The sequence below is a fragment of the Silene latifolia genome, chromosome X (assembly GCF_048544455.1).
Source record: "Silene latifolia isolate original U9 population chromosome X, ASM4854445v1, whole genome shotgun sequence".
In the NCBI taxonomy this organism is placed as follows: Eukaryota; Viridiplantae; Streptophyta; class Magnoliopsida; order Caryophyllales; family Caryophyllaceae; genus Silene; species Silene latifolia.
The window spans coordinates 97,995,525-98,017,701 of NC_133537.1; the positions used below are offsets into that span (position 1 = coordinate 97,995,525).

The 22,177-nt window shown below is 40.7% G+C and overlaps 2 protein-coding genes across 2 annotated transcripts; one reads left to right on the top strand and one right to left on the bottom strand.

Annotated features, from left to right (window-relative positions):
* The first annotated feature begins 4,097 nt into the window (after positions 1-4,097).
* Positions 4,098-4,586, top strand: LOC141617927 (uncharacterized). The gene has a single exon (XM_074435055.1). It carries the CDS (start codon positions 4,098-4,100, stop codon positions 4,584-4,586), a length of 489 nt encoding a protein of 162 aa, XP_074291156.1.
* Positions 4,587-11,850: 7,264 nt separating this feature from the next.
* LOC141617929 (uncharacterized) lies at positions 11,851-12,497 on the bottom strand. Its single transcript, XM_074435056.1, has 2 exons — positions 12,467-12,497; positions 11,851-12,359 (listed from the first exon to the last, which is right to left on the bottom strand). Exons 1-2 carry the CDS (start codon positions 12,495-12,497, stop codon positions 11,851-11,853), a joined length of 540 nt encoding a protein of 179 aa, XP_074291157.1.
* Between the last annotated feature and the right edge of the window lie 9,680 nt (positions 12,498-22,177).

Below are 22,177 nucleotides of genomic sequence, written 5' to 3' on the forward strand. Positions count from 1 at the left end.
TTAATTTTAAGGAGGATAGGATTGTAAAATCTCGATAGTTATGGTATTTTAATAGAATTTGTTTTTTTTTTTTTATAATAGAGAAGTCTTTGTTGAGTTATAATTGTTGTTTTAATGTTCTCAATTTTAGATACCTATATTTGACTTTACTGTCTTATTTAAAGTAGTTCCTTGTATGTGTGTCTCGAACTTCGAGGATGAAGTTCCTTAAGGGGGTTAGACTGTAATACTACCTTCTAGCTGTTGGCTTTTATTGTGTGATGTTTAGTTAGTAGTAACTAGTAAGTATGTTGATAGCGTGTAAGTGTTGTATTGTGTGAAGCACCTTTAGGTGTGGGTGAATTTCGGGACGAAGTTCTTTTTAAGGAGGGGAGACTGTAATACTCCGTATTTTAAAGTTGGGTCAATGGTTAGTCAACAGTGAAAATGTGAAATGTGTTTTATAAATTATGTTTATGAAATTATGAGATTAGATTGTGAGACGGGAATAAATAATAAAATGTTAAGTAAGTCGGGAATAGCCTACGATAGGCGTGTAAGTGAGTATAAACAAGGGAATGTTTTCTAGTAAGATAATATATAATAATAAGGTTCATTGTAATACTACGATTTTCTGGACTTAGCGTATTCGGTCGAGTATCGATACTCGGTCGAGTAAGTTGGCGAGTGCGTTTAAACAGGCTATTGTTTTGGGTGCACTCGACCGAGTTATGAAGAACTCGGCCGAGTAGGTCGTACTCGGCCGAGTACCCCAGGTGCTCAACCGAGTACCCGGTCTGACGGGTTAATTTTCGCGAGTTTGATTAAGATGATTAAAGATTATAAATTGCGCTCATTAGTTAATAAATCATTTTTAAAAAACGTAAACTACGTTTACCACTCCTCTAATCATCTTCATCATTCCCAAGTCTAGTTTGATCGCTCGTGAGTCTACATCTCTTTTTCCGTATCGGTTTCATTGGTAAGTCTCTAGCACTTCCTTAATCAATTTGTGGTTGTCTTTTGGAGTTTGCCCTAATTTGGGTTAGGATGAGGGGTATAGGTTAATTAGTGATGGTTTATGATATTGTATTGTTTGATTATTCTTTGCTAGGTGACGATTTCGTAGAAGAGCAATTGTAGCATCGTTGTTGTTGATTTCGGAATTTGCGAATAAGGTAGGGTTTTCCTACTCGGTTGATTATATAATTGATTTAAGAATGATTGTGATTGATCGTATAATATGTTTCATTAGATTGAGATTTGTTGAGATTGTATTGCTGATCGGTACTGTTGTTTTGAGGCCATTTTTGGGAGATGGTTCCAACCCCATGTTTGCCACTTGTGGCGCCCGTCACAAGGGAGATGTGCACATTAATGATCTGGGTTCGCTTGTTGCGATGAGCGGGGTTTAGGTGGTACGGCTGCGGTCCCCACTGGCGGCGAGGGTTACCTGTTGCAATGGGTAACCTGAAAGGGCTACACACTTCAGTGTGTAGTCGGTTACTGGTTACTATTGGAGTTTGGAGAATGGTTACTACAGTTTGGATTGGCTAGTGTATTGATTTGTGTTTGTGATTTCTTATTTAGGTTATGCAGTTGACTGGCCTCGTGTATTGTTTTCAAACTGTGGTGATCCATTCGGGGATGGTGAGCAGTTGGTTTAGCAGGTAATGACTGTGGATGTAGCTCGCGGGTCATGGATGGGGTCGTGTCATCACCGTTCGTTTAGCTAGCTTCCGCTGTCACTTAAACCTTAGTTCTTTTGATTGTTTTGGATCTGTAATAGTTTTGGTTTAATTTTGAGTTGTATTTTGTTTATACAGTTTTGTACTCTTAATAAGTGTTCTTTGATGGTCTATGTGATAAACTTTACCTCGAGCAACCGAGATGGTAGCACTTTGATATGCTAAGGTGGTCTTGGTAAGGCACCTTGGTGTATGGGGGTGTTATAAAGTCGTATCAGAGCGGCAATTTTGGAACCTAAAACCAATTAACAAAATGAACATAAGGTGTCTTAAATAAACCCGAGTAGGAGTTGTTTGGAGCTACCGCAAAGGCTTGGGAGACGTCCTAAGGCCGCAATTTGGCCCATACAACGTTGAGCCGGTGACTACGAGGTGTCAAGGGAGTCGTTTCATGTATTGTGTATATTTCTCATAAGAGTGTTGGATGGAATGGATGCTTATGTGAATTGGATGAACATGTAGTAATAACTGTGTTAATGCATTATAGATGGTATGAGGCATGCTTGGATGTTATTTCTTGGCGTTTTGACTGATTAGTAATATGTATAGGAATGTTAGTAGATATGTATATGTTGTTAGGTAAAGGGTATATCGTTTTTTGCATGACTCGGTTGCCTAGGGCAGGTACTTGACCGAGTAGGGGGTACTCGGCCGATTAACCAGTCACTCGACCGAGTGAGGGGACTTGTGTTTTTGGCAGTAGCTACTGGAATATGACCACTTGGCGGAGTAGGGGCGGTACTCAACCGAGTGGGCGTACTCGACCGAGTACGTAAGGTACTCGACCGAGTATGCTATATGTGTATTTTTCATCCGCTATTGGAGTCGGATTACTCGACCGAGTAGTGAGCATACTTGACCGAGTAGCTCGTACTCGACCGAGTACCTCTTTGGCAGATGTGATATTTGTTTTGAGTCGTAGGCTATGTGCTTATGTTTGTCTTGGTTATATCATCTCAAAATGCCGCCAAAGAGATCAGACGCTTACCTATAGGGTTCGGAGATGAGCCTTGATGAGGTAGTTAGGATGATTGAGCAACAAGAAGCGCTCATGGAGACACTTAAAAATGTGGGGAAAGGGGAAGAGCAACCGGTGAATGCATCCTGTCTGAGTACAACCATTTCCTGCTTTAACCATACTACTTATGAGGACACCAGTGAGCCTAAACTGCTTGAAAACTGGCAAGGGAAGATAGAGCGTGTGTTGGAAGTGGTTCATTGTCCGGCGGAGATGATGGTAGAGTAGGCTGCATTCTATCTAAGGGATGAGGTTGGGGTATGGTGGCACAATGAGAGGGAAGGAGCTCGGGCATAATATAGGAATCTGGAACAACCTGCAATTCCTTGGGCAGAATTCAAGAGCGCGATAAGGGACCACTTCGTTCCGGAGCACATCCGTGCAAAGTTGAGGGCTGAGTTCGATTCCTTTACTATGACCAACAGCATGACCGTCGTCACTAATTGCTATCAAGGTTTATTCTGTCACGCTATGCGGAAGACATGCAGCTGAGTCAATAGAGTATGGCTCTTCGCTTTGACAAAGGGTTGGCACTGAAGATTATGGAAAAGCTACCAGCCGAGGTGATCTCTGATTTGAAAGATGCCTATGAGAGAGCGGGGCATGCTGAGAAGTTGGTTGATATGGCCAAGGAGGCCAAATAAAAAGGGGTTTAGAAAAGGAAGGTTGAGGGTGAGGGTGGCAACCAAGCAAGCCACAAGCGGGGTAATCACAGCCAAGCTAGAACTTATTCTGGAGGGTCTAGCTATGGTTAGGGATCTCGTACATGGGGAAGAGGTGGCCAAATCACTAGCGATAATTCAACCTTGCTATGCTTCAACTATGGTGGTTCAGGTCACAAACGGCATGAGTATACGAGTGCTATAAGGAGAGGAGGAGGCTTTCGTAGATCTTATTTGAGGAATTACTCGCAAAATCCGAGATAGAGTTTGCCGAGTAGTAGGCCAGCTGGGTCATGGAACAATCAAGGAGGTCGAGGCCACAACAATGGCGGCTACAACAACAATAATGGTGGGTCCTATCAACGTTTGTATAACAGTGTGACTCAGAATTCGGCGGCTAAGCCTACTACATCAACGACTACGGTCCATGGAGGAGGACATAAAAACAGTGGTAAACTCTTCATGATGGGCAAGTAGGGGGCTGAGGATGATGCACATGTTGTCACTGGTACTTTTCTTGTTAATAATACGATGACTTTAGTTTTGTTTGATTCAGGGGCAACCTACTCGTTTGTGTCTAGAGGTCATGCCTTATCTATGGGTTTGAGGAAACATGAGTTGGTAAAAGATAACGTGTTTATACCATCGGGGAAGTCAGTGTCTTGTAACAAGTTGTAAAAAGGGATGTCTATGGTGGTTGGGCAAGTGGACTTACCAGTCAATTTGCTTGAATTTCTTATGGATGGGTTTGAGGTCATAGTCGGGATTTATTGGTTGGGTAAATATGGGGCCAAGATAGACTGTCATCAAAAGAAAGTGTCTTTAAAGGGGCCTAAGGGAGTCAAGGTGTCATATAGGGGATTTGTTGTAAAACCTAAGATGAAGTTGATTCTAGTGATGACTTTAAAGTCATGTTTGAGGAAGAGGTGTACTTTGATCCTTTGCCATGTGAGGGATACTCGGGTAGAGGAGCCATCGGCAACAGAGATACCGGTGGTTAGCGAGTTCGGTGATGTCTTCCCGGAAGAGATATCAGGGTTACCTCCTAAGAGGGACATTGATTTCACTGTTGAGCTTACACCGGGGACGGAACCTATATCTAAGACTCCGTACCGTATGGGACCAAAAGAGTTGGAGGAATTGAAGAAGCAGCTGAACGAATTATTGGATAAGGGATAAATCTGAGCTAGTGTATCGCCTTGGGGTGCACCAGTTCTATTTGTGAAGAAGAAGGATGGTAGTATGAGGTTGTGCATTGACTACAGAGAACTAAACCATGTTACCGTGAAGAACAGGTATCCTTTGCCGAGGATTGATGAGCTTTTTGACCAGTTGAGTAGGGCCAGAGTATTTTCCAAGATCGATGGATCTGAGGTCGGGTTATCACCAGTTGAGGATTGCAGATGAGGACATTCCTAAGACAGCTTTTCGGTCGCGGTATGCTCACTATGAGTATGTGGTGATGCCTTTCGGGTTGACTAATGCACTGGCAGTGTTCATGGATCTTATGAACAGAATCTTCATCCCGTTTCTGGATAGGTTTGTTGTGGTTTTCATTGATGACATCTTGGTATATTCTAAGACTAAGGAAGAACACGAGGAGCATTTGAGGTTGGTATTGCAGACTTTGCGAGATAATCAGTTATTTGCTAATTTATCCAAGTATGAGTTCTGGTTGGAGAGTGTGGCCTTTCTAGGGCATGTGATTTCAAAATATGGTGTGTAGGTGGATCCTAGTAAGATTGAGGCGGTGTTAAACTAGGAAGCACCGAATAATGTTGCTGAGATCCGGAGTTTCTTGGGTTTACCTGGCTACTACATGAGGTTAGTGAAGGATTTCTCTAAGATCGCTAGACCTATGACAACTTTGATGAGGAAAGACACCAGATTTCGTTGCGATGAGAGTTGTGAGACGGTGTTCCAAACATTGAAGGAACGTTTTACTACAGCTCCCGTTCTAGCTTTACCTGAGGGAAGTGAGAACTTCAAAGTTTATACCGATGCTTCGAAGAATGGGTTGGGTTGTGTTGTGATGTAGAATAGGAAGGTCATTGCCTATGCTTCTAGGCAGTTGAAGCCGTAAGAGAAGAAATACCCTACTCATGATTTGGAGTTGGGTGCGGTTGTATTTGCTCTAAAGATTTGGAGGCACTATCTGTACCGGGCAACCTTTAAGGTGTTCTCAGATCACAACAGTTTAAAGTGTTGGAGTATGTGTCCTCAACAATAGTGCGATCACATTATTGAAACTCATGATAAGAGTACGTATAGGGATGATTCATTTATATATGCCAACTGATCAACATTAATCGATAATGATTGGCTGACTAGAGTTTAACATTACTGTCGTTTGACGGTGGTGATCAGTTGATCCCTTAAGGTCACACCTAAAGGACGATTCCCTTAATAGATAATTTAATTAATTGTATATCGATACAGATTAATTAATTCCTTATAATTGAACAATTTATATTTTGAGTGGGAGCTTTATATCTTATTGTAATATGATTAAATAAGATTTAATTTTAGTAATTAAATGTTATATTACTAAAATGCAATAATGTTTATGAAACAATAGAGATGAGAATAATTAGTTAAATATAATTACAAAATATTGTGAATTATATTAACATGACCCATTTCATACACTTGTAATTATGAATTACTAGTTAATTTGTCAAATGTAATTATTTGATACAAAATGATATTTAATTAGTTAAATATGCATTATGATTCACTAGGGCATGGTATGTGACACATTACCTACCATGACACATTTGACAAAATACAAAGTTAAAATGGACATGCCTTTTCTTTAAGGGTGCCGGTTTGGGGTAGGGTGATTAGGGTTATGTGGTTAATTATTTTAATTGCTAAAACATAATGATAATACCCTAATCCTAGACCACTAACCTAGTGTGCATTCATAAGACAAATTAAGGGACATGCATTGGCTCTTGGAAGGCCCCCAAAACCGGCACACTCTAACAAAAATAAGAAAATTGGTTTGCTTATTCATTCATTCATTCATCTTATTTTTCACTACTTACTCTCCTTCTCCATTTTCTCTCTAAAATAGTTTTAGATCACAAAGAAATTATTCAAGTAAAATCTAATAAATCTTTCTACATTACTATAGTAGTAATATCATTGTTATTAGATTTAATATAAGGATACTAATTATATTACCTAGTTAGTGATTTAATTAGTATTAAGGGATAGTCTTGGTGCAACTAAGAGGAGAATCTCTACTTTAGGATTTTGGAAGATCATCCATATACATTATAGCTTAAGAACAAGTGGAGGAAGGAGTCCTCACTTGTTCCCTTTTCGTGCCTTACCTACATTGTGAGGAACCTAATTCTTCCTTATCTCATCTTATGTTATGCATGCAACTAGATCGATGATTAAATAAGTTTAATTAGAGGGTTATAGAATCCTTTCATAAAGTACATCTACACTCAGAAGGAGTTGAACATGCGTCAGAAACGGTTGATGGAGCTGATTGGGGACTATGATATGGAGATCGTCTATTATGAGGCGAAGGCTAATGTGGTTGCAAATGCCTTGAGTATAAAGAGTGTGCATTCACTATGCACTGCCATGTCACTGATGAAACTAAGGGATAAGATGACTAAGATGGGGATTCATATGATTCACAAAGGAGATGCCACCGGTCATTTGACTATCGAGACTGGACTTTATGATGACATAAAAAGGAAACAGGAACTTGATCCCAAAATTCAGGATTGGAAGACAAGGGTAGGGGATGGTACAGTTTTGATATTTTTTATCCATACAGACGGGAGTGTTCGCTTAGATGGGTGGTGGTGTTTACCTAATGATGCTGATGTGAAGAAGTTGATCATGACGGAGTCTCATTGCACTCCTTATTCGGTACATTCGGGAGGTGACAAGCTTTATAAGGACTTAAAGAAGACGTTTTGGTGACCCGGTAGGAAGAAAGATGTCGCAGAGTTTGTGGCTAGGTGTTTGACTTGCCAGAGGGTAAAGGGAGAGCAACGGAGACCACAAGGTAAGATTCAGTCACTAGAAGTACCATAATGGAAATGGGAATCGATTTCTATGGAATTCATTGTGGGGTTACAGAGGACTCAGCAGGGTAACGACATGATTTGGATTATCGTCGATCGTTTGACAAAATCAGCTCATTTTATCCCAATGAAAGATACTTGGAGTAAGATTTAATTGGCTCTGGGATACAGGAAGCATGTGGCACGGTAACACGGAGTACCAAAGGATATTGTGTTAGATAGAGATGTGAGATTTATATCACGGTTTTGGCAAGAGTTGCAGGAATTGATGGGACCTACCTTAAAGATGAGTACGACATTCCATCCTGAGACAGATGGTCAAACGAAAAGGCCAATCAAGACATTAGAAGATATTTTGCGAGCTTGTGCGATGGAGTTTGGTAGGATTTCAGAGGATAGACTTAATCTTATAGAGTTTTCATACAACAACAGCTATCACACGAGCATTGGGATGGCACCTTTTGAGGCGTTGTACGGGAGGGAGTTTAGGAGTCCGGTGTATTAGGATGATAGTGCTGAAACTGTGGTTTTAGGACCACAAATGGTTCAAGATATGGTCGAGCAAGTGCACTTAATTCGACAAAAGATGAAATCAGCTCAAGATTGGCAAAAGAGTTATGCTGATCTGCTCACAGAGACATTGAGTTTGCAGTGGGCGACGAGGTTCTCTTGAAAGTTTCACCTATACGGGGCGTTATGAAGTTTGGTAAGAAAGGGAAGTTGAGTCACAAGTTAATAGGTCCTTATGAGATTTTGATCGGGTGGGTGAAGTAGCTTATCGGCTAACTTTACCACCATCTCTTCGTCGGGTGCATAATGTTTTCCGTGTGTCAGAACTTCGGAAATATGTGAATGATCCATCACATGTGCTTGAGGTTGAGAATATCGAGTTAGATGAAGTTCTAACTTATGAGGAGGTACCAAAAGAGATATTGGATCGTAAAGTACGCAAGACAAGGAATGGTGAAACCATCTTGCTTAAGTTGCTATGGTCTAATCACAACGTGGAGGAAGCCACTTGGGAGCCGGAACAGGCTATGAGGGAACGCTACCCATACCTTTTTTATCAGGTATGTTTGGTTAAGGGGTCATAACCGTTGTCTTTTAAGGGGGGTAAAAGATGGTCGCATGTATGTTTTCGGGTAGTGTTGAGCTCGGTATGGTTTTGTTCCGGGTTCTGTGGAAAATAGTTAGTTATAGTTGGGTTCATGGTTGGTGTCTTTGAGTTAGGTGGTCTTTCGTGTTGCATGGTTAGTGGGTTCGGTTTGCATGTTGTATCTGGTATGGGGTGAACTTCGAGGACGAAGTTCGTTTTAAGGAGGGAAGATTATAATACCCCGTATTTTAAAGTTCTGTCAATGGTTAGTCAACGGTGAAAATGTGAAATGTATTCTTTGAATTATGTTTATTAAATTATGAGAATAGATTGTGAGACGGGAATAAATAATAAAATGTTAAGTGAGTCGGAAATAGCCTATGATAGGTGTGTAAATGAGTATAAACAAGGGAGTGTTTTCTAGTAAGGTGGTATATAATAATAAGGTTAATTGTAATACTACGGTTTTCTGGTCTTAGCTTACTCGGTCGAGTAGTTCATACTCGGTCGAGTATGTTTTAGAGTGTGTTTAAACAGGCTACTGTTTTGGGTGCACTCGGCCGAGTTCTGAGGAACTCGGCCGAGTACCCCAGGTACTCAACCGAGTACCCGGTCTGACAGGTTAATTTTCGCGGGTATGATTACGATGATTAAAGGTTATAAATTACGCACATCGGTTAATGAATTATTTTTACATAACCTAAACTACGTTTACCACTCCTCTAATCATCTTCATCATTCCCAAGTCTAGTTTGATCGCTCATGAGTCTACAACTTTTTTCCATATAGGTTTCGTTGGTAAGTCTCTAGCGCTTCCTTAATCAGTTTGTGGTTGTCTTTTGGAGTTTGCCCTAATTTGGTGTAGGATGGGGGTAAAGGGTAATTAGTGATAGTTTATGATATGGTAGTGTTTGATTATTCTTTGCTAGGTGACGATTACGTAGAAGAGCAATTCTAGCATCGTTTTTTTTTGGGAAAAGGTAAGTTTATATAAAAGCCAAATCACCAAATACACTTATAAGGGATCCTCCCTAGCCATCTTTACATTCGATCAATGAGACTATCAATCCATTGCTTAGCTATTCTAGACACTTCTACATCACTTTTACATCGAATTCTAGCACATACTTGTGTCCTAACATTTTAAAACACGAAACCAGGTCTGGGGACCAACTGATCAACTCTACTACAATTCCTATGATACCAAATTTGGTACATCAAGGTAGCAACCCCAGCAGCTATAACGTGGTTCACCAGTAGAGATCGTACTCTCAGGTGAATCCACCAGTGAATCACATCCTACTCTGGTAAAGTGATCTGCATCCACTGAGCCAATAAAATCAAACACCTTTTGCTGAATCCACATTTGAAGAACAGATGCTCTAGAGTTTCCTCTTCAGTCCCACATAAGAAGCAGCAGTTGGTCTGAATAATGTTCATTTTAAACAATCTATCCTGAGTTAGTAACCTGTTTTGGGCAGCTAGCCAGATGAAAAAGGAATGCTTAGGTTGCAACATCCTATTACTCATCCAAGGGTGCCACTCCACCTTCATCCCCTCTTCATCCAACCATCGATATCCAATGTTACTCATGTACTGTTGCCCAGTAGCCCTCCAAGAAGCATCAAAAAGAAACTAATTGAGTATGTCCTTTACCCAGCAAATCTTCCTCCAAGCCCAGCTGGAAGAGGGTGAAGGTTTATAATTGTGCCAAGTCTGATATTTCAGATAAACAGCATGAATCCATCGAACCCACAGGTGATCAGCTTTTGCTTCAATCCACCACACATATTTTCCAATAGAGGCAATGTTCCATTTATGCAAATTTTTGAAACCAAGACCACCCTGCTTCACTGGCTTGCAGATTGTATCCCAAGACACCAAAGCAGGGCTCTCTTTTGCCTCATTTCCATGCCACAAAAATTTTCTACACATAGCATCAATCTTGTTCAGAACAGTTTTAGGCAAAATGAAAATACGCGCCCAATAACTGTGCAAAGAGTGGAACACAGCTTTAATCAATGTTGCTCTCCCTACATAGGACAGTTTCTTACTCCCAACATTCCTTAATCTCTCAGTCACCCTATCAACTAGCAATTGGCAATCAAGTATCCCCAATCTCTTAGGTTGGATATTAACACCCAAATACCTAAAAGGAATTGTTCCCCTCTTCATACCTGTGGCCTCCTCAATGCTCTTCATCAAACTCTCAGGCACCCCATTGCTAAATAAGTTTGACTTACCCTCATTCATCCTCAGTCCAGACGCTTTAGAAAAAGTTTCAAAGGCCCTCAGCAGCATTAAGATAGATTCCATATCCCCTCTACAGAACATCAGCAAATCATCAGCAAAACATAAGTGATTGAGTCTAATTCTTCCACATAAGGGATGAAATTTAAACCCCTTAACCCTTTGAATTCTATCCAAAAGCCTACTTAAGTATTCCAGGCAGATTGTGAATATCAGGGGGAAAGTGGGTCACCTTGTCGCAATCCTCTTTTGCCATGGAAATATCCAAAAATATCTCCATTTACAGCCAAAGAATATGATGTGGTACTAACACATTGCATAATCAACTGAGTTAATCTAGAAGGAAACCCTAGAGCCTCCAACATTTCTTCAACAAAAGACCATTCTACAGAGTCGTAAGCTTTTTGGAGGTCTATTTTCATCAAGAGCCTAGGAGAGCAAGACTTCCTCTTATATAGCTTGATAAGATCTTGGCAAACCAGTATATTACCAACTATATCCCTTCCTTGTACAAAGGCACTCTGTGACTGACTGATAATCTCAGGGAGGATACCTGACAGCCTATTGCAAATCACTTTGGCCAGGCATTTGTAAACCGTGTTGCAACAAGCTATAAGGCGAAATTGCATCACATTTTCAGGGTTTTCAACTTTTGGAATCAGGGTAAGAATAGTGTTATTGCTTTCCTTCAAAATTTTACCAGAATAGTAAGCATTACGTATGGCCCTAACTACATCTTTCCCAACCACATGCCAGCTATCCTTAAAAAATTGACTACCAAATCCATCTGGACCAGGTGATTTATTTCCAGGAATAGAGAACATAGCTATTTTAATCTCATCATCAGTTAAGGGAGCAGTCAAGCTAGCTTTGTGAGCATCACTAAGACACTTACCACTCCTAACAACCCCCAAGTGAACATGGTTAACATCATTGGAAGTACCAAGCAGTCCTGTGTAAAACTCCTCAAAAGCTCTCTTAATCTCCTCAGGGTGAGTACAAAGCATCCTATCCGTATTCCTAAGCTTATAAACCCTATTCTTTAACCTCCTTTTTTTATACTGGAATGAAAGAAATATGTATTCTCATCTCCTTCTTTCATCCAGTGCTCCTTGGCTTTTTGAGCTAAGTAATGATTCCTAGCTTTCATCAAGTTTCTAAGATCCTCAGCACAAGCTTGTTCAGCCTCACAATATCTTTCATTTAAAGGATCTAGCCGTAGTTTCTCTTGAAAATGCTTCAAAGAAAGTTCAGTAACTTGAGTAAGATTTTCAATGTCACTAAAATTTTCCTTATTTAATTGTTGCAGACCCTTCTTCAAATTCTTCAGTTTCTTTAAAACTTGAAACATAGGAGTCCCTTGCACATTGATCTGCCATCCAGCATTTACCACCTCCTTGAAACTATCAACCAAAGACCACATGTTGAAGTACTTAAATAGAGCTTTCTTCCTTACCCCCATAGCATAATTACTTATGAGGCAGGGACAGTGATCATAAAGTCCTTCAGGAAGGAAATTACCATAGGAATCAGGGAAAACATTCAGCCAATCTTCATTAATAAGAACCTATCAAGTCTGCTATAAACCTTAGATCCAACTTCATGCTTATTGGTCCAGGTATAATAGGACCCAATAGTTTTCAATCCGTGCAACTGACATTGATCCATCATCTCCCTCATTGGAGCCATTTCACTCTAAGACACAGCAGCTACCCCAATTCTCTCATTCACCTCAATGACACTATTAAAATCACCACAGACAATCAATGGCCCAGTGACAGTTGCTACACAATCTATCAAACTATCCCACAGAGTGACCCTTTCATGACTCCGATTAAACCCATACACCATAGTCATCCAAAACTCCTTCAAAGTGCTTTTATCTAGTATATGAGCATGGATACTTTGATCATTCACCATCTGAATATCAACCTGATACATAGAAGGTTACCAAATTAGCCACTCCCTACCACCTGGATGACACCCATTATTAGTGCAAATGGACCAATGCTCACATATATTATTCCTTACCTTTACCCACTGACTTCCTTTTATTTTAGTTTCTAATAACCCAAATAAGCCTATATTATTCTGATGGAGAAACCATCTTATTTCATTTTGTTTATTTAGGCTATTCATACCCCTAATATTCTAAAAACCCATGCTACCCATTCTCAGAACAGCCAGCAAGAATTACCCTATTTCCAGTACTCCCATTTCTCACTTTCTGCATTGATAGAGTAAGAGCATCAATAAAGGAGAGACCCCTAGGGGTAAAAATCCTAGGTTCCCCCGAATCCTGCCTTAACATCTTGCTAATGAGCCTCCTATGTAAGGAATGAGTGGCAATCACAGGAGAGGTCTCCATAGTGACTGGCACAGCAACAGCACAGTAGGTGCAGGAGTTACCACCTGGACAGGAGGAGATCCTACTGAAGTGGGTTTAGAAGGGACAGGAGTTTGAGGTTTACCAGGGCCAGCAGGCATTTTAGCCTTTGGCCTCCAAACCCTTTTAGGATTCACACCTGCCTCCTTCCTACACTGATCAGCTGAGTGCCCCGTGCCTTTACATTTCTCACAAGACACAGGGAGCCAATCATAAACTACTTTAATCCGTTGTATCTTACTCAATTCATCCAGAAAAAACAATTTCAGTTGGGAACTCTTGTCCAATCTGAACCTCAACCAGAATCCTCGCATACCCTAGAAAGGCTCTATGAGTAGTTGCATCATCACATCGCAGATATTTCCCAGCCAGACCACTAATCTTTGATAAACAACCAGATCCCAAAAATTTGATATCCAGACCATACATCTTCATCCATATGGGGATTGATTTAACTTCATGTTTAATCAACTCCGTCTCTGGTTTCCATTCAGTAACAATTACCGGTTTATTATCAAACATTAGATGACCAGTGTTGATTACCTCCTTTTGTTTCTCCTTGGTCTTAAACCTAACCAGAAAAATCCCATTCGGTAGGAAGGAAATACGATCCACCCCATACGATTGCCAAACTCGTTTAACAAATCCTGAAATGACACTCGCCGGAGGGTTTGCCCCAAGGATAAAACAAGACACTGCAGATGACCAGAAATTTACCTCATCCGCTACATCAGCCGTCGATAGTCGGATTACCGGTGGCGATGCTGCCGCAGCAGGTACTGAAACAGGCCCATCTGTTGGCTTCATATCCTCCTCCTCACCTTGTTCATCTTCCTCCACAATAACATTTAGCTCAAAATTCGTCAACGGAGGAAAGTTTAAGCTTACCCGTCGAGCAGATTTAGGAGAGTTAGATGAATTACTCGTGCTAGCTATATTAATATCTACTTGTTTTTGTGTTTTTGAATTATTATGATTATTACGATTAGTACTCTGATTACTATTACTTGATTTAGGATTATTAATTCTAGCATTGTTGTTGTTGTTGATTTTGGAATTTGCGAATAAGGTATAGTTTCCCTACTCAGTTGATTGTATAATTGATTTAAGATTGATTGTATAATATGTTTCATTGGATTGAGATTGGTTGAGATTGTATTGTTGATTGGTACTGTTGTTTTGGGACCATTTTTGGGAGATGGTTCCAACCCCATGTTCGCCTCATATGGCTCCCGTCACAAGGGAGATGTGCACATTAATGATCCGGGTTCGCTCGTTGTGATGAGCGGGGTTTAGGTGGTATGGCTACGGTCCCCACTGGCGGCGAGGGTTACCTATTGCGATGGGTAACCTGGCAGGGCTACACACTTCAGTGTGTAGTCGGTTACTGGTTATTATTTGAGTTTGGAGAATGGTTACTACCGTTTGAATTAGTTGGTGTATTGATTTGTGTTTGTGATTTCTTATTTTGGTTATACAGTTAACTGATGTAACACCCCGGCCCAAACCTAGGGTCGAGAGCGGTCACTCACGGTAGCTTGTCAAATTATCTACATGGCCCACAGATCAACACGAGCCCTTTCCAGCGTATTTTTGTCCTCACTCATACGCATCCCAGGAGGTTACCCATCCCAAGACTACTCCCAGCCAAGCACGCTTAACTTTGGAGTTCTTTTGCATGGATTAAAAGAAAAGATAGTGCCTTTGTTGATATGAGTAGTACTTTCAATCCCTTTAATCACTAGTCAAAATTTAAGCCTACCAATAGACCTCTTCAAGGGGGTATCCCACCTGAATAACGTCTTCGGTTTAGTGGAGTATTATACACCCCCACTTGAAGAATGCAACGTCCTTGTTATGCCTGGCAGCATCTGACCGCAGCCGAACCAAACCCAGAATCCTCCCCCGCTAGGTTGGTGACCCGGGTACTCCAGACCACAGGCTTACCAGACGGTCGCAAGGTTGCTCTGATACCACTTGTAATACCCCAGTGCAAACCTAGGGTCGGGAACGGTCACTCACGGAAGCTTGTCATGTTATGTACATGGCCCACAGATCAACACGGGTCCTTTCCAGTGCATTTTTGTCCTCACTTATGCGCATCACGGGAATCGTCCCAGGAGTTCACCCATCCCAAGACTACTCCCAGCCAAGCACGCTTAACTTTGGAGTTCTTTTGCATGGATAACCAAAAAAGAAAGTGCACTTTGTTGATATGAGTAGTACTTTCAATCCCTTTAAGCAATAGTCATATTTCAAGCCTACCAAATGACCTCTTCAAGGGGTTACCCCACCCGAATAGCGTCTTCGGTTCAGTGGACTATTACAACTGACCCCGTTTAATGTTTTCACAACTATGGTGATCCATTCAGGGATGGTGAGTAGTTGGTTTAGCAGGTAATGGCTGTGGATGTAGCTCGCGGGTCATGGATGGGGTCGTGTCATCACCGTTCATTTAGCTAGCTTCCGATGTTACTTAAACTTTAGTTCTTTAGGTTGTTTTGGATTTGTAATAATTTTCGTTTAACTTTGAGTTCTATTTTGTTTAGACAGTTTTGTACTCTTAATAAATGTTCTTTGATGGTCTATTTGATATAGTTTAACTCAGGCAACCGAGATGGTAGCACCTTGATATGTTAAGGTGGTCTTGGTAAGGCACATTGGTGTATGGGGGTGTTACATTCATCTCAATTATTTGCCTCAAGGTAAGGTATTCATAAAATCGTCTCATAATTAATATGTCTTACAATTACTTTATATTTTAACATCGTTTACCGCCTTGACTAGCCGTGACCCCCACCGTGACTGACCCGGACTTGCCGTGTGACCATCCTCGACCGTCTAAAAGAGGTGATTTGACCTTGTAGTTATTGGTTTTTAAACAATGTATAGGGTTGGGTTTTGAACCCCATCTTGACTCGACTAGACTAAGGATTGAGTTGGGTTTGTTGCTGGTGTGGCGTCGTTGGTCAGGGGTGGTGTAAAGTGGTTGAAGGTGGTGGTTTGGGTGGTGACTGGCCGAATTTCGCAGTGATTGTCGTGTGTATAGGTTGTTGGTTGAACCATGTTTATACACGGGTTTCTAGGACCCTTATCGTGACTAGGCTGGCCTTGGTGGGTGGCATTGCTGCTGCTGGTCCCATCGTGGGTCAGAGGAGACCACGGTGGTGGCTATTAGTTTTGTAATGGTGCTAAGTGTTGTAATACTACGGTTTTCTATGTCTATTGGTACGCTATCGAGCGGGGCTTACTCTGTCGAGTAAGAGTGTTTTTATACGAAACAGTAGTCTGCCTGATGGGTACTCGATCGAGTACGTGTGACACTCGATTGAGTAAGGGGGACTTGATCGAGTAAGTCACTTACTCGATCGAGTAAGTTGGTCTTACGGGTTATTTTAGTCGGGTTTTGTTAATAATGCGTGATTAGTATATAAGGATTCCGTCATCTTTCTTAATCACTTTTCACTTTTCTAAAAACCTTTCAAAGAGAGAAAAGAGTACGTTGTTTCATTCTTCGCGTTATTAGCAAATCCCAAGGGCTAGGATTGTCGGATCGTCGTGTTCTTTACGCCGTTGAGTTCGTCGTGTCAAGGGTAAGATTCTTGTATAATTTTTATAATGTTTCGTTGAGTTTGTTTAAAACCCTAATTGGGTAGAATTGGGGGTTTTGGGAGTATTATGTTGATTAGATGGTAATTGTATGTATATGTGATGATAGGAGGAGGTTTCATAGAGGAGCATTACTGATTAGCTGCTTGTGACGGTCTTGTGGTTGCTTATTCCAGGTAGGGTTTCCCTACTCGGTTATTGTTTATATAGTATTGTTGATGGTTGATTAATGTTGTTGATTTATATCATATTGGAATTGGTAATTGGTAATTTTTGTGTATAATGTGGTTGGTGGTGATTGTTTGTCTGTGATTCGCGAGGTGCGTCCTCGGCAGAGTGGAGTCACTTGCGGGAGTGGCTTCACGCCCTTGATTTGCTCTCTGTGGAACCTGCCACAGAGGGGATGTGCACATTTAGAAACATGGGTTATCGCTCAGATGAGATGAGCGGGGCTTAGGTGGGAACGGTTGCGGTCCCCCACTGGCGGTGTGGAATACTTGTTGAGATGGGTATTCTGGCAGAACTACACACTTCAGTGTGTAGTCAGGTGTGTGGAGTTATGATGGAGATTGGATGATTGTGTATTGTTTCTATTGTATTGTTTTGTGTAATCAGTAATTGGCCCCGTTTAAATGTTTTGAAAACTGTGGTGATCCATTCGGGGTTGGTGAGCAGTTATTGAACAGGTATGATATGGACGCGCATGGGATAGCTGGGTTGAGTTGCCACGAGATGTCTAGAAGTCTTCTGCTGTGTCTTAAACATTTATTCACTTTAGTTGGTTTGACATTTTTGGGAAACAGTTGTATTTTCATTTGACAGTTTTGGTTTGGACATGTATCGCTTTAAATATATTTATTAAAGTACATTTCGTTATTGTCTATTTGATATACATTGCCTCGGGTAACCGAGATGGTAGCATTCCCATACCTTAAGTGGTCCTGGTAAGGCACTTGGAGTATGAGGGTGTTACAAAGTGGTATCAGAGTGATGATTTTGGAACCTGTAACTAATGAACCCAATGAATCTAGGGAGTCAAAATAAAATGAACTCGGGTAGGAGTTGTTAGGAGCTTATGCAAAGGCTTGGGATATGTCCTAATGTCGCGATCTCGCCCTACAACTTTGTATCGGTCACTGTGGGGTGTGTCTTAGGGTCGCTATGTGTTTATTTATGTATGTTGCATATCTATATAGAAATGTGTTGTATGAATTGGTGGATGAATGCATGTGGAGGATGGAGAATGTTGCGGTGAAAGGTGAGTAAGTAACATGAGTATATGTGTTTATATGAATAACGGAATTGCATGATGATTGATTTCTAATGTGGCTTATTAGAAACATGTGAAATAGGATGTTGTTTGTTATATATATACACGTATGTATATCGATTTATATATATAGTTGGTTAGAAAGTTTGAGCATGCGGATAGTATACGAGTCAACATGACTCGATCGAGTGGGGGGCACTCGATCGAGTAGGTGAGGGACTCGATCGAGTGGGTGTGACTCGATCGAGTGGGGTGTATATCGTTTCTGGACAGTCTGCTATTTATGAGCACTCGATCGAGTAAGTAGGGGGACTCGATCGAGCGAGGTCAACTTGATCGAGTAAGCAAGAGGCTCGATCGAGTGAGGTTTTTTATGCTTTCTGGTCAGGTTCTGGAGTCGAGGCACTCGATCGAGTAAGTGGGCAACTCGATCGAGTGGCCTCAACTCGATCGAGTGGGTTGAGAGCTCGGTCGAGTAAGTTATGCACAGGTCGTTTACGTGTTTCAGTTATGGGATGTGTGTTTATGTTTACCTCTTCTCTTATATAGTTCAAAGATTCCGCCGAAGAGATCTGCGTGAATGATAGGGCCGAGATGATGAGTATTGATGAGATTGCCAAGATGCTTGAGCATCAAGAGGCGCTGACTGAGGCCTTAAAGAAGTTTGGTGATGCCGTCGTTAGGTACCAAAAATAAATACTGATAAGCATAATTTTGGTATCATTTTACTCATACTTTAATCGTTTATTTAACTCGATTTTGTGTGCTTTAATCGATTAATAGCTCATTTTACTATTTAATTAAAAATAATTAGTTTTATTATAATTATTGCGAATAATGTTATATTTCGTTGAGAATTTGTTACTGCTCTGGTGGTTCTAATTTTGTAGAGATCGGTTAGTGAATTGAAGCTATTCAAGTCGGAGAAGACGGGTCAAAGTAAGTCAACACGAGCAAATATCCAAAAGTCCATGTAAAGTGTAACCCAATTGCCCCCATTTCATACCATCTCATCATTAACAAATCCATCACCATTCTCCTACTCCTCAACGCCTCTGCATCTCCATTCACCATAACCATACACCTCGTGCAAATCAAAACCCAAGTCCAATAACAACCAAGTTACCACGGCTCAATTCCGACTCAACCGAGTCGGCCACTTCGACGACCACCAGATCCCGAGCCACCACACTATTCAATTCAACCTCGTCTGAGCACCATCTCCTCTCCATCTTTACCTTCGAACCACCACAATTGAAGCCCAATCGAGCCACCATGGCTCGAGCAGTGCCAACTCAGACCACCATGGCTCGAACACAGATCTCCGTTCACCTACTCACCTGCTCCACCGCCATCAAGCAGCTCATCCCGAGCCCGCAACATCGACAACCAGTCGAGCCACGGCGGCTCTTGCCCAGAACCCGACAACAGAGGACCACCGCACCTGCCTCTACATTCTCGGGTACAATTCAGGCCAGCATTGGATTTGCTGCACCTTCAATCATGATAGCTCTGTTTGTTTTGGTACTCTATTTGTTTGGATAGACTGAAGACGAAATTTAGAAAGTGAAATGACAAGAGCAGCCCTTTTATTTTCTCTTGTGTCTTGTTTAAGTGGGGGCTATTTTTGTCTTTTTATATCTCAAAGTCTTTTAGTATAAAAGTCTGATTTTAGGAAGGAAAAAGGGGATCCCAACCCTGATAGTTTGAGACGCAGCCACCCTTAGAATAGAAAACAGTAGGTAGAGTTGATTAGAAAAATAAACACACTCTTATTTTCCTCTCTTATTTTCGGATTTTAATAGTAAAATTAGTCTTTAATTCTATCACAAGTTCAAACCTTTTGTAATCCATTATCAAGATCCATCCTTTAATGTTCATTTCCTCACAAGTTTGGTATATTTCTCTTATTCCTTCCTCTTATTATTGTTATTGCAATTTATTAGTTCATATTTAATTAGATGGTTAATTTTATTAAAGTTTGAGTCTTTTTTTAATTTAGTTATATTTAGTTTTTATGTTATTGTTATTAGTTAGTTTAATTAGTGTAGTTCTTTTCTTTATTAGTTTAGTCTCTTATTAATTAATGTTATCTTCTTTATGATTTTAACCATGTTTATTGTTGTGCTACTTGTCTTGTTTGTGTTGATTATGTGTGAGTAGATTAAACTAGGGTTTAGGGGATATTCTTGTGGGATTAATGGTTGGATTTGAGTCATGATTGAATGCTAAATGTTTATGGGCAACTTGTCTTTAATCTCATGCATACCAAGTGTTTGTAGAAATGCTTAAGTGAGAATTTGAGTCTTCTACTCTCCTTATTGGCCATCCTTTGAAGCGAGAGCTTTGGATTAGCTAGTAAATTGCTTGTTTTTATTAGGAACCGATCTAACAAAGGGCGAGAGCTCGCTAGATCCGACCTAAGGGATCTCTTAGACCGAGAGGTCAAGACTCTCCCTAGATAACTACCCATATTTTTATGCTTCTTTTGGTATTGTTTATAGTTGGATGTTTGCCTCTTATCTTGTGCTTTGAACTTGTGTGAGATTGCTTGAGCTAAAGTTCGGCTCTCCTTGTGTTTGGTTTGACTTGCTTGCGGCGAGAGTCGGGCTTAGTTGGACCGTACTAGATAGGTGGGTTGGGGTTAGTTAGGGCAAGAGTTCAAATAGACTTGACCCAAGGATCGTCTCATATCGAGAGATAGGGACACACCTAGACTTCACCCTCCATTATAACGTCTACATTGACTTAGACTCGACCCCTCCTACTTCAGTGACCCCGACACCCTAGTATTTGTTCTCATTGTGCTTACTTTGCTTGTTGATGTGATCAATATTTGAGCATATTTAGTCCCCGAATTAGCCTCGTTCCTATGCTTTTTAGTGCATATTTGGGTCATTTACTATCTTTAGTCCTTTGTTTTGCATATTCTTTGAGGTTTTGTTTCCTTGGTAGGAGAGGAGTGCAAACCTTGCATTTTCATGGCAAAATAGAGCTAAATTGATCGAATCTAATGACCAAGCATCAAAGAGAAGACAAGACTAGAAGGCCTTTGTACATAATGTAGTAGATGGGCAATGATGAAGACGATCCTTGCATCCCCGACAAAATCCCGGAGGATTGTTGGAAGAAGAGAAGAAGAAAAGAAGAAATGGAAGCTGAGCCAAGATCCGAGCGTCTCACCCACCAGGACGCCCGTCCAGCAGCTCCCCATGACGCTCGTCCAAACCACCAGGCCGCTCGTCCAGAAGCTCCCCAATCCGCCCGTCCCGACCCTTGGACGTTCGGATTGTCCTCCAGAGAGACACGTCCTCTTCTTTCTTAATTCGAGATGCGCATATTTCTGGAAGACTAGCAAAAAGGAGACCCGCATCTTTTCTTGAGAGGAGCGATTCCTCAAGGACTTAATCGTCATTTAAGCCCTTAGTAACCCTAATTTGTGCACCTAATCCCCACTATAAATACCCCCTTAGTCTAATTAGATTATCATGTTCTTCTTATCAATCTTTAGTGTAGTTTATATTATTCTAATTTCTCTTTAATCTTGTAATCAACTTCTAATCAAGTATTAATACAAATCTCATTTCCGTAATTTCTCTTTTGTTCATCTTTTATTTTGGGTAATTAAAGATTATTTGGGTTTATTGGGAGATTGACAATCTTCCATCAATCATCAAGTACTTCTATTATTCTTTTCATTATTATTTTGGAATCATCATTAGGTATAATTCTCTTAATCCTTTTTTAATTATTGTTAATCATCTTCATTTATTCGTCATGTTTTGCTTTGTTAATATGATTGACAACCTTGTTAACATGTTAAACTTGATAATGAGTGAGTAGTTTCCTTAACTAGGGTTAATGGGTAATTAGGGAAAACCAACATGGGGGATGATTCATGCCTAATTTAATATGTTTTCATAATTTATTTGCTTGCTTGTTGTGATCTCAACTTATGCGCATGTTATGTTTGATGAAATGCGAGCCTATGAATCCTTGCATTTTTTACCCATCACTTACCTTTTCAATGAGACTTGTAAGACATAAACCAACTCGAGTCTCATTAGACCATGCATATAGTTGAGTAGGGAGGATTAAGTCGAC

Excerpts from the sequence above, each read along its gene's own strand:
- LOC141617927 (XM_074435055.1), top strand. The coding sequence starts at position 4,098 with ATGGTGGTTGGGCAAGTGGACTTACCAGTCAATTTGCTTGAATTTCTT.
- LOC141617929 (XM_074435056.1), bottom strand. The coding sequence starts at position 12,497 with ATGGCTCCAATGAGGGAGATGATGGATCAAT. Across the intron at positions 12,360-12,466 it reads GAGGGAGATGATGGATCAAT|ATTGGCTGAATGTTTTCCCT; the intron begins GTCAGTTGCACG and ends TTATTAATGAAG.